The sequence below is a fragment of the Halichoerus grypus genome, chromosome 7, assembly GCF_964656455.1.
Source record: "Halichoerus grypus chromosome 7, mHalGry1.hap1.1, whole genome shotgun sequence".
In the NCBI taxonomy this organism is placed as follows: Eukaryota; Metazoa; Chordata; class Mammalia; order Carnivora; family Phocidae; genus Halichoerus; species Halichoerus grypus.
The window spans coordinates 100,089,033-100,102,298 of NC_135718.1; the positions used below are offsets into that span (position 1 = coordinate 100,089,033).

At 34.7% G+C, this 13,266-nt stretch overlaps 1 protein-coding gene across 2 annotated transcripts in view; it reads right to left on the reverse strand.

Moving 5' to 3' along the window:
- The window catches only part of KIFAP3 (kinesin associated protein 3), a 184,772-nt gene that overhangs the window by 88,236 nt on the left and 83,270 nt on the right, over positions 1-13,266 (reverse strand). For both annotated transcript variants that reach the window (XM_036097963.2, XM_078077942.1), the window contains exon 10: positions 8,318-8,480. In XM_036097963.2, the coding sequence (XP_035953856.2) occupies positions 8,318-8,480 (163 nt within the window). The remainder of the gene's footprint in view (positions 1-8,317; positions 8,481-13,266) is intronic.

Genomic DNA, 13,266 nt, shown 5'->3' on the forward strand with positions numbered 1-13,266 from the left:
CTGACTAAACTAACAATTGATAAATAAAGCCAAACTTTTTAGGTCCAATTCAATTTTCATATAATCACATTTGCTGAAACCATTGGCTATGATAGGTCTCCCAGATGGTAACAAAGTTAGTAGGCATAAGAAATTATGCGTCAAGTGTGGGGATAAATAGAACTGAAAAGATTTATAATTGATACTGAACTAATAAGCAGAGGTAAGTTTAGGATTCTTATGAAATCTTAGGAAAGTAACATATCAAAAATGAAGTAAGAATTGAGTAATTTTGGTGGTATTTAAGAAAAGCAAAACAAAGGAATATTTAGATACAAGATTTCTCATGGATACAAATAAAATTTCTGAAACATTTTGGGACTTAATGCCTTCCTTCTCAGTGCCTAGGAAAAGATCAAAACTATTCAAACAAATAAATTTCAGAGTAAGTGCAGAAAGAAAATTTTAAGTAATGATTTCAAAAATTCTGTATTAATCTCTTTATGCATGCCTAATGTCAAAGAAAAAGCTAAATTCAAAATACCTAAATGAAATAATTTTTGGTTCTACTGAATTACCTTTCACTTAGAGCCTCACATGGCAAAAAAGCTGAACTACAACAAAACTTCTCCTCTGCCTTTAATAATAATTCAAATCACACAATCTTCCTCAATTACATATTTTTTTCAGTTATTTGGCAATTCTCACAACAGCAGGGGTCACAATGTACTAGTTAAATGTTTCAGGATATGCAAGAAGGGGATTAAGTGTTCAGATAGTGCAACCTTATTAGAACCTGAAAGATTCATGATTCATTGTACTCTAGTTAAAATAATCTCTCATTAGGTATAAAAAGATTTTTCAATTATGCGGTCCCCAAATAATAATAAAGAAAACCTACTTAAAATCTATAGCACTTCCAGTTGAAACAGCATCCCTTAAAAATCACTTCCAAAAGTTCTACCACATGTATAGCCCTACAAAAGTAGTTTTACATTTTTTGCATCTTTAAAAAAATAAGCAATTTCTATATATAAAATAGGCAATTCTTTAATGCAGTCATCAAGTTGAATATATATTAAATTGAATTTCTTTCTAAAAAAACAAAACAAAATGACTACTCATATTCTACTCTATGGTCTTTAATTCCTTCTCCATGACTACAATGAAGAAAATGTACCCCAAATTCTTCAAATATTTGATTTACAAAAGTTTTTTTCCATTTAAAAAAATTTCATTTCCATGGAATCACTTCAATCACTACTTGCCAAGAATAACCTAGAAATATTTAGATTATCTACTGTACAACACATAAAAAATCCAGCAGAGACAGTGATTGATATTCTTGAAGATTTGATGGGAAAGAAGTTTAATCACTTTCTCCTAGTTCAATGTTTTCCAAATGAATGTCAAATTAATCAGAGAACATAAAATCAATGAGTAAGTCATAAGTAAAATAAAAAAAGTAGAATAAAAGTAGTAGAATAAAATAAGTAGAATAAAAAAAGAATGGAAGATAATAGAAAATACAGTTCATTACACATAGAAATGGTAAATACTGCTTTGTGAACATTCAAAAAATTAATATGTTAAAATCGGTAACATATAATAAAATATAATGTATATTAATATGCACATATGGATATATACACATTCATATCACGTTACACATGTGAGTACTAGATTGTAGCATAAACTATACTTTATTACAGACTGAGATAAAAGATGTTTGAAAGTCACTGCTCTATACTAATTATATCCTATCCTTTTAAAATCTATGCTCTCTGTAATGCTTCCTTACTACAACTTCTATATAATTGTAGTGGAAAAATACCAGAAATATTAAACAAATCACTGAATTACTCAATTGAGAAGTCTAGTTTATCGTGTTAGGAGTTAATGATTTAATTTTCCACACAAGTAACATATACATTAACAAGGGTAAAAATGACTATTCTATTATTAATCATTTATCAGAAAATCATTTATACATTAAATGCAATTTCTCTGGACACAACAGAGAGAACAATCAAGCAAAATAGGTTTCTTAACAGTTAAAAGAAATGTTCCAAAGTCCATGCAATAAAACTTACTAGGAGGAGTATGTAACTGGGAAGAAAACCCTATGGGCATGCATTTGGAATTCATTTTTAACAAAATATACAGTTCAAATAAGCTCAGTTGTCAGTTTCCAAGACCACAGGAGATTAGAAATACATCATTAGAGGAGAGGAAAATTGCTGCTATAGAACTGCTGCTGGTACAGAAGAAATGAGAAGCGACAGCTAAAAATAAGAGGGGAAAACAGAAAACCTGTATATAAAAATTAAAAATACATGGAATTTTGGGACCATTTAGCAAGGGGAAATACTTGAGCACAGTAATATTTATACTCCTGAATAATAAATTATCTTCAAAATTATAAACTCGAATCAATGATTTAAAAAACAGTCACAACTAATAGTCATAAAAGCAGTTAAACCCAGGTACTCTGGCTCCAAAGCCCATGGTATTCACCTACACTATATTTCTCAGTAAAAATTTAAATTATGTTTATGATATTAAAATACATTTAAGAAAATATGAAAAGAAAGATGTAATCAATTTTAAAGATCTTTATATAAAATGATTAAATACCCTTAATGGTATAAGCCAAGAAAACGTACCTATCAAAAAGACCCATTCCTGGATAGCTATAGTTTGTATTCTATATAATTTCTCATGTTTATAATTTCTTAACACTTACTGTACTGTCATTTAACCCTTCCCTATTAATATGCACTATTTTCTATATACTGAAGATGAGAAAACTCACATATAGGTTAAATAATTTGTACAATAGCACATAGCTAATAACTGATGAAGCCAGTATTCATAGTCATATAGTCTGGCTCCAAAATTCTAGCTTTTAATCAATGTGCTCTGTGCTACTACAGTTGTTAGATATACTATATATGGTAGTATTGCTATAATGTTTCAGGATGTATTTTTTAAGAGATTCTAGTAATCCTGGAAACCCAGCTAAAATAAAATTCAGGGGCACCTCGCTGGCTCAGTCAGTAGCATGTGTGACTCTTGATCTCGGGGTTGTGAGTTCAAACCTCACAGTGGGTGTAGAGATTACTTAAAAATAAAAATCTTTTAAAAAAATAAAAATCCAGAAAAACTGGAAAATACCTTTCAGGATTGTTAGGTTGCTTGCTCACCAGCATTCCAATTCTAATCCTTCCAAGCATTTACCCACCCCTTTAATGTTTGGCATGGCCATATGACTTGCTGTGATCAATGGAAATATAAACAAAAATTGTATTTGTCACTTCAGAGTGGAAGCCTTCAAGAGAAGTTTGCCGAGATTCTCCATTTTCTCTTTCCTCCTTCCCTGGTGCCACATGGAGGTTCTGTTAGTCTTGATCTCTGACAGATGCTAACATGGACCAACACTTTCTACTCACTCATTATGGATATATAATATGAGCAAGAAGTAAACCTTTGGTGTGTTTTAAGCTACTGAGATCTTAAGGTTGTTTATTAACAATCATAGCCTTGTCTTCCACTAATAAATTTGATAGGTTCTTCCTGGGAAGTGATGAATAAAAGGGCCATTTTTGGGTCATGATAAATACAAACAATTGTAAAGTTTACAAAATGGTTAAGTTCTAAAAATTCATATTGAAATCAGTTACTTGGAATTTGGAACATTTTTTTCCATAGGCTCACCTTATAAAAGGCCTACAGAAGCTTATTTAACTCATAATTAAAAAAAAAAAAAAAAAGAGTAGGAAATAGTGCCTTTAAAATAATTAAATTAAAAGAATGTGACATAAGTAAATAAATGTAAGCCTGTAGATATTGTAAATTCTTATAGACATTTTGAAGCATTTTATAGAAGTTGAAGGCACTGTTCTCTAGTATATTTGAATTTTTCTTCAATATGTACAATTTCTCTCTTTCCTTGATCCTGGAGTATCAGTAGATACTCTCTTTTGTTTATTATGTATGGTTGCCATTGCTTCCATGACATGCAAGTGGAATGAAAAGGTGGAACCAAAGAAAGTTATTAAGCAAAAGACATATGAACATCTGAAAAAAAAGAAATTTCTTAAAATTCAATGACTTATGAGCAATGAAGAAGGGAAAAAAAAAAGACTAGACATACTGACTCTTGCCCTAAACAGAATGATATTAGAGCTTCTTATTAGTGTTCAGATAGATCAACGTTGTCATGAGTTAATAAACGATATTGGTTCCTCATATGGCAAAAAGACTGAGTCAATACCAACTTCTCTTTGCTTTTAATAATTATTCAAATCACAACACCTTTCCATATTTTTTTCAATTCATTCTCCAAGAAAATTTTTGTGGATATTTTTGTGAGGAGCATTATTTAGCCACCATCTCTTTTATTTCCCATAGAAAGATAAGCCAAGAAGTTACTAAGGTAAGCTAACCATAAACAACAGCTCCACAGAATCATTTTGCTTTCCATCAGTTTTTTACAGATCAGCCAAGAACAGAGGTAAAAACTTCTCAGATCATCCATTTATACTATGTAATGTAAGATTTGAATAATACTAGCTTTTTACTTTCCTTGGTGTAGTAAAATCTGATGCCATAGGAATTTATACTTCAAAGAAAATAACGAAGCAACACTTTGAAAGAACGACTCCAATGAGCTGAACACTTTTCAGTAGCTCTCTCATCTTTACCATAAGAAGATTCCAAGGTCATCATTACTTCTCAGTAATGGCCTAAACTGGATGTATTTTTAATGTATTTGCTGAAAAATAAACACATTTCTCCGAATGTCTGCTTTAATGGTTTCCTCTTTCCACTTTTATTCTATCAGACAAGTTTTTCTTTTTTAACCCTTGCCTCTCCTGAGCTCTAGACCTATGTTTCTATCTGCTCACTGAACATCTTTGTCTGTGTCTCTAAAATGTCTCAAACTGAATCTACTGCTGACTCCCTCCAACGACTTCTTTCACAATTCTGTCTTTCTCTTCCGGGCACTAGCATTCTAACCATCATTGGGTTTTATGAGTTCTTCCTCTCTCTACCATTACCCACATCTGAAAAGTAAGCATGTCATATTAAGTCTTTCAGTAATATGTACCTCTTTTGCCTCATGCCTGATATACTACCTCTTCCCTACTCCATGTTTTCTGTACTTTTGGTCTTGCTGTTACAACAGACTGTGATTCTCATCTTTAGACTCTAGTTCTAGTCCCTCCAATAGAATACTGTCAAATTAATTTCTCTAGAGCAGTACTCTGATTGTGATCCAACTGGCTCAAACCTGCAATGATTCCCACCATCAATTAAATTAAGTATAACTTATTAGCATAGCCTTAATCTTCATAATACCACATAAGAGCATAAACCCCATTTATTTTCAAGGTTATCTCCCTCTATCTTCTTAGCTGTTTTTCCTCATACTGACCTAGCACCACCTATGCCTTAGATAATGTTGATCACTTTACCTGAAATACTTTCTACAGCCTCTATTTTTCTTCTTTATAAAGATCACCTTGTTAAGGGGACACATCTGTCAATGTCCATCTCAAATCACACTCTGCCTATGAAGTACCAATAAGGGAGCATTTTCTTTTGAATCTCTATATGTCCACAGATTGAAACATATTTCCCCATAGTGCTTAGCACTGTGCTTTGCCATAGATTTTCAACATTTTACTGAATTAAAATTGAATCAAACTGCACACACATCGCAGGAAAGTAAAAATAAATAAGCTACCTAGTTTGTCAATAAAGATTTAATATCTATGAGAAGGGTATTTGTACTCAGAGAAAAATAAGTCAGCAACACTTATAGAATGTCCACTGTGATCAAATAATGATGATGATGATGGTGGTTAAAAAATGATTATAGCTAATATTTATTAAGAAAATACTATGTGCCAGGTACTATTCTAAACACTCTATGCAATACCTCATTTAATCTTCAAAAGAACTTTAAGTTGGTTATAATTATTATCTCCATTTTAGAGATGAGAAAACTGAATCAGAGTTTCGGTAACTTGCCCAAGTTAGAAGTAAACATAGTTAGAAGTAAAAATAGTCATAATTCTAATAAGACTCCAGAAACTGAGCTCCAGAAAAGATGAAAGAAATATTTTATATATGAAATATTATATCTTATGTCATAAAACTTACTATTTGTTAACAAAATATGGACTGGGTATCCTGTAAGTAATTTCCCCAAAATCTCTTTTAAATCATTTGTTTTATAGGTCACTGGATAATGAATAAACCAAATAGTCTATGAAGTCCTTCAAGACAAGACAAGAAGTATAACTTATTCATCTGTACACACTGAGAATATGACCTAATGTTTGATACATAATTCTGCCAGATTTATGATAGATAAAGGATCACATGAATTAAATTCAAAGCCCCATCAATTCTGATTTTAAAGTTTTCTGTTTCCTTGTTTTTGGTTCCACAAAAGCAATTTTTGAAAGTGCTCCTCAATAGAATTTCTTCTACAATGTATAATAAAAGTCCTACACAATATTTGTGGACTGGCCAATGGGCCAAATGTTCTTGGATTGACTGATGAAAGGTTTCCCTATTCTGAGAAAAGGAGTAAGAAACAAGTTTCCTTAAAACTTCCTTTATTTTGGGGCACCTGGGTGGCTCAGTTGTTAAGCGTCTGCCTTCAGCTCAGGTCATGATCCCAGGGTCCTGGGATCGAGCCCTGCATCGGGCTCCCTGCTCCGCGGGAAGCCTACTTCTCCCTTTCCCACTCCCCCTGCTTGTGTTCCCTCTCTCACCGTGTCTCTCTCTGTCAAATAAATAAAATTAAAAAAAACAAAAAAAACTTCCTTTATTTTAAGGGGAGTTGGAGAATTGGATTTTTAAATTATAGCTCTGCCTACTCTACTTAATCATGGTCTACTTAATATAGCTATACAGTATAGCTTATTATAGTAGTTAATAAATCCAATTTTGGCAGCAGATACAACTGAGTTTGAATGTGAGCTTTGCCTTTTATCAGTTGTATAAACCTGAGTAAAGATCTCAGATAGTTTTTCCATGAGATAACATAAATAAAGCACACAACAAAATGACTGGCACAGTAAACATTCAATAAACATTACTACTAATATTATAAAGAAAATACTGATATCAACGACAGATTGTGTCCATAGATATTATATAGCTAAGAATAAACTTAGTTTTTAAAAAAGATTTTATGTATTTTTTTGAGAAAGAGAGAGGGCATGAGTGGGGGGGGAGGGGAAGAGGTAGAGAGAGGGAAAGGGAAAAGCAGACTTCCCACTGAGTAGGAAGACCAAGGCTTGGGCGCAACCCCAAGACCTGGAGATCATGACCTGAGCCAAAGGCAGATGCTTAAATGACTGAGCCACCCAGGCGTCGCAAGGATAAACTTAATATTAAATCATTTCCTACTATTCCACTGCTATTGGTAACTGTTAAAAAAATATTTGATAACAGAGAGAAAGCTACAAAAAAAAAAAAAAGAATGAAACTGCAGTACTGAAACAAAGGAACAGTCTTAAAAAGATGAGTAAGAATTTGCTTTCTGATTAAAAAAAAAAACAATGGCATTCCATGTAGAGCAAAAAAGCAGGTAGACAGGCATGTGGGCATAAAAGAACTCATTTAGGGAACTGTTTACAGTGTAATTTTTGTTCAGTATATGTTCAGTATAAACATAAGTATAAAGTATATGTTGGGGAGTAGCAGGTGCCTATAAAGACAGACATTGAACAGATCATAAAGGATTTTTTTTATACTCTTCCAAGAAGCATTAAGTACGAACACAAGAGTTCATTCTTGAATCCATCCTTGCTATATAAATATTGTGCTAACAGCTAAAAGAAAACAATGTATTATTAACTGAATCTGCCAATACACTATTTTCTAACTCAGGAAAATTTCCCTTTTGTACTTAATGACAAAAGGCTGTGGCAATATGTGTGTTCAAAGCAAGATTTTAAAAGTATGGCAGAATATAAGAACTTAAATAATACCAGCTTTTTAAAAAACTGTTGAAGAGCAAATAATTTTTCCTTCTTGCTTCCTTGGTAGTACTTTTATATTTTCACTTTGGTTTCACTTTCATATGGGTAAATGAAGTCAGAGTTAAAAGTTTCTATTCCATGTCATTCTATGGCACACTGGAAATCCTGGCACATGTCATTTTTCACTCATTCAGCTTATTTTTGGTATTAAGTTCGCAATCAAAGAACACATACATAATGATCTTTGCTCAGCAGACTTCAACACAGACCTCAATTTTCCAACTGTGTTGGAAATTCGAAGCAACACTATCAATAATTTTTAAAAGGCATACCTAGGAGTGCAGTGAGTTTGGGAAGCAGTCCAACTTGTACCATCTTATTCCTCAGTCCTGTGTCAAAGGATAAGTTTAGTAAAAGTCGGAGGGTGATATTCAGCAGATCTTCATGTTCACAAGGTATCATTTTTACCAGTTTTTCAACGATATCCATTTCCACCTATGTAATATAATAATACAAATGCAGTGAGGTTCTGTTGTACAATAAGACAGAAAAAGATTACAAGTAATTTTTTCATTATTTTTCTATCCCCATCTATATCTATTTTGTGTTAATCTATTTACTCTCATCTTAATCTATAAACCTCTAAAATCAAACTTTTGAAGAGAAAAATACATATTTCCACATCATCTCTTCCTTCCTCAGCTTAACAGTGTCAACTGGAAGACAAATTACATCGGGTTCTCGAAAACACATTATTGAATGCCACCTACTAAGGGCCAGGCCCTGTGCTAGCTCAAACAAGATCTTGTCTTGGCCTTTAAGGATTCCACAATCTAAAAAGAGAGCAGAGAAATAGAATAAATAACTAAAATGCAATGTAATAAAAATGGAATGCACAAAGTCCCCTGGAAGCAAAATGGAAGTAACTACTAAGTTACTTAGAAGAACAGGAAAGATTTCAAATTAGGAACAAAGTTTTTTAAAATGTGTAATAATTTGATCTCTGGTTAAGAAAGGCAATGACAATTGAAGAAAAAGCCAGTGGATAGGCACTTAGGCATAAAAGAACTTGTCTGGGGCACTGCAAGTACTTTGGTATGGATATAGTATAAAGTATAAGTTGGAGAGTGGCAGGAGCCTACTAAACAGATATTGGACAAATCACAAAAAGCTTTTAATGCTCTTGGAAGAATGCCTGAATGGTTTTAAGTCCAGAGGGTGATGTGGTCAAATGAGTAGCATAAAGATAAATATATCAATACATACAGACATATATAAATATATGCATGCAAAGAATAGGACACAAACAAATTAATAAGGGGGCATTGTATAAGGAAAGACAAATAGGCAGAGATCTAAAGTAGGTACTTAAGAATATTTTGAATTAGACAGGTATATGTGATTAGGGTCTGAATCAAAGAAAGGACAAAGAGGTTGAAGAGGAAATAATCTGAGAGATGTTAAGGAGATATGGTCAGAGCATCTGAATGAGAAGTGAAGAGAAAGCACTGAAGATGACTTTCAGGTTTCTGGCTTGGTCAATGTGTTGGGGTTCCCCAAGACTACCTCAAGGTTCAGTAATTTGCTAGAAGGGCTCAGCATGTAGTCATTTTCATAACTGTGATTTATTATGATGAAAGGATGCAAAGCAAAATCAGAAAAGGGAAAAGGCACATGGAGGCAAAGTCCAGAGGTGTAAGCTTCCTAGAATCCTCTCTCCATGGTCACACAGGATGTGCTTCAGCACTGAATTGAGGCTGAGACTCAGTGCCCAAGGTTTTTATTGGGGGCTGGTCACATAGGAATCCTCTGCCAGCACAAACTAAAATTCTAGACTCCCAGAAAGCAAGTAGGTGTTTAGCAAATACCACACTGCTTGTGCAAACCATTTAGGCACAGTAAACTACCCTTATCAGTTAGGGAACAGTGGGAACACTCCTGAAATCCAAGTTCCCAGATGCCAGCCAAGAGTCAGCCTTGTGAGAAGGCCTATCTACGGAGAGCAGTCCCAAGCCCTTTTCTGCATAGTCAATAAGGTGGATGTAAGTTCATTAACTAAGATCTATAAACTGAAAAGCAGGTGTAGGACAAACAGGACAAAAAATTATTTTCGTCATATTTAATTTGACCTCATATTCAGTGGATATTTGAAAATCTTATAAAACTCAGGAGAGAAGCTGGTATATGAGTAACAGCTGAAATTCTAGGACAGGGGTCAACAAACTATGGCTAGTGGGTCTAATCTGGCCCACCATCTGTTTTCACACAACCCAAGAGCTAAAAATGGTTTTGACTTTTACATTTTTAAATGGTTGAAAAATAAATCAAATGAATAATATGTCATGACACATGAAAATTTTTGAAATTCAAATTTCAGTTTCCATAAATAAAGTTTCATCAGAGGACAGTCATACTCATTTGTTTATAGACTACAGCTGCTATTATGCTACAATAGCAGAAGTTAATAGTTCTGGCCATTTACGGAAAAAGTTTGTTGACCCCCCCACTCTAGATGATTATAAAATTATTTCAAGACAGCTTGCTTTAGAGTGAGAACTCACAGAGGACAGAACTTATTTGGTAATCTAAGCCTTGTGGTAGCAATCAGAACAAGTTGGTTATAAAAATATCTCACGTCTTTGTTACAAAGCAATGGCTAAAAAGGAGAGAAATTCTTAACACTTATGTATGTTTCTTTGATCATTAAAAAAGACTTATGAATAATCTTGCTCTACTTTTTCTGGCATTGGAGGTCTAAAGCATTTACTTATATATACCACCCTTGCCATATCTTTCCTTTTCTAAGATTTATTTACTTATTTTAGAGAGAGAGAGAGAGAGCGCACGAGCAGGAGGGGCAGAGGGAGAGGGAGAGAGACTCTCAAGCAGACTCCATGCTCTGAGTACAGAGCCTGATACAGGGTTCGATATCACGACCCTGAGATCATGACCTGAGCTGAAACCAAGAGTTGGGCACTTAACTGAATGTGCCACCGAGGCATCCCCACCCATGCCATATCTTAATTGCAGTCTTTTCATTGACCTCATAAAAATCACATTGCTAATTGAGTCCTCAATATACCTTTTTCTTCTCATTCCATGCTAAGTAGCGAACATTGATTTTTATTTTTTTAAGACTAAATTGACAAACCAACAATGATTTTTCCTTCAGACTTCTATCTTCACTCCACAGTCATACTGTAATCATATCTAGAGCTCTTCATTAAAAAGTACAAATCCATCTCCAAAGACTCTCTAATTTTGGTTCTCCCTTTCTCCTAGTTTAATCTCCTAAGCAGGCTGGGGCAGTCGTTCATTTGTTAACTTCCTACGATTTCCACAGAGGCCAGGGACAAAGATTTGTCAAATTTATACAAAACTGTAATTCTATCACTAGCTTCATTGTTTACCACGAATATCTTTTCTAGCTCTATTTATTCATTCAACAAATATTTTTTTACCTGAAGCCCTTGGTATATATTAGTGAACAAGGAAGAAATGATTCCTGCCTTCATGGAGCTTATATTCTAGGAGTGAAATACAGTAAAGAAGTAATTCCAGTACCTAATTATAAGAGAAAAAAACAGTACCATGAAAAAATATGAGTGAATCTGATATAATCTCAGTGTGAAGAGTTGTCAAAGAAGGCTTCTCAGAGGAAAAATAATCTCCTGGATGAACAGAAGTTATCTAATGTTAATTGAAGAGGTAGAGGAAAGAGTGGCCTAGATGAAAAAAATAGCATGTGCAAAGGTGACACGGAAAATTCAGCATTCAAGGAACTCTTTAAAAATTATCCTTCTAACTACAAAGTGGAGAATGTACTGGAAGGAGGCCAGAATAGAAATAGTGAGATTAATTAATATGCTATGGAAGTAGTCAAGTAGAGGTATTAGTGATTAAGAAAAATAGGCGGAACTATGTGTCTAGCCCTATGCTGGACAGGGTGGGAGATATACAGATGAATAAAAAAAAACTTTTTTTTTTTTTTTCTCTGAAAAAGGAAAAAAAGAAAAGTAGGCAGAACCTCAAACTTGGGCGCCTGGGTGGCTCAGTTGGTTAAGCGACTGCCTTCGGCTCAGGTCATGATCCTGGAGTCCCTGGATCGAGTCCCGCATCGGGCTCCCTGCTCGGCAGGGAGTCTGCTTCTCCCTCTGACCCTCCCCCCTCTCATGTACTCGCTCTCTCTCATTCCCTCTCTCTCAAATAAATAAATAAAATCTTTAAAAAAAAAAAAAAAAAAAAAAAAAAAGAACCTCAAACTTACTCTTAGAATGTAAAAATCTGGACAGGATGTGGTTCCCACCCTAACTGCAAGAAAATTCCACATATAAAATCATAACTTAAAAAATTACCATCAGAGAGCTGAGGTTGCAAGGAAATCAACTGGCCTCAAGTATAAGGAAAATAGGCACCCTCAAGGAGATAAGGGTCATGAGCACTGGTTTATATAGGGGAGAGCCCTGGGGTTGCCACAGAACTGGGGAAGACGATTGCATGAAAAATTTTAAATGAATTGTTAAAGGTCAAGTGTGAAGTAGCCTGACTATAGAACTGTGAAGCTGTAGGGGCGCCTGGGTGGCTGGGCGACTGCCTTCGGCTCTGGTCATGATCCTGGAGTCCCGGGATCGAGTCCCGCATCGGGCTCCCTGCTCAGCAGGGAGTCTGCTTCTCCCTCTGACCCTCCCCCCTCTCATGCTCTCTCTATCTCATTCTCTCTCTCAAATAAATAAATAAAATCTTAAAAAAAAAAGAAAAAAAGAACTGTGAAGCTGTAGATGCTCAGGGAGTTTGCAACCACTTGGCAAGGTCTTTTCCAAGGACCTTATCAGAAGGTCACAAGAAATACTGGGGACAAGACAGGAGATGGAAGAAAACTTCCCCTCAGTAGAGTGGGCCTGGTGAAGGGGAACTGCTGCCACGGAGGAAAAGGCATAAACCCTGTCCAGATCTTTTTCTCCGATTTCCCCTAAAAAACAAAAGACTTAAAATAAGCTTAAACGCTGTCACATCCAAAACACAGGTGAAGACCCACTTCAGCTGGGGGAAAGAAACAGAAAAAAACTCCAGAGGAGAGGTGTTGACAGGATGACTAAGAAGCCCCACTGCTGAGAACTATAACTACGGACACAAGACCAGGCTAAGACTGACCTAAGGCTAAATTAGAACAACAAAAAAGTCTCCTTTCTTTCCCCCTCCCTGACCCTGGTACCAGATTAGCAAAAGCCGAGTAACAAGTAATAGTAGTACATTGTTGGGAGAGGGTTAAAATGAAATGACA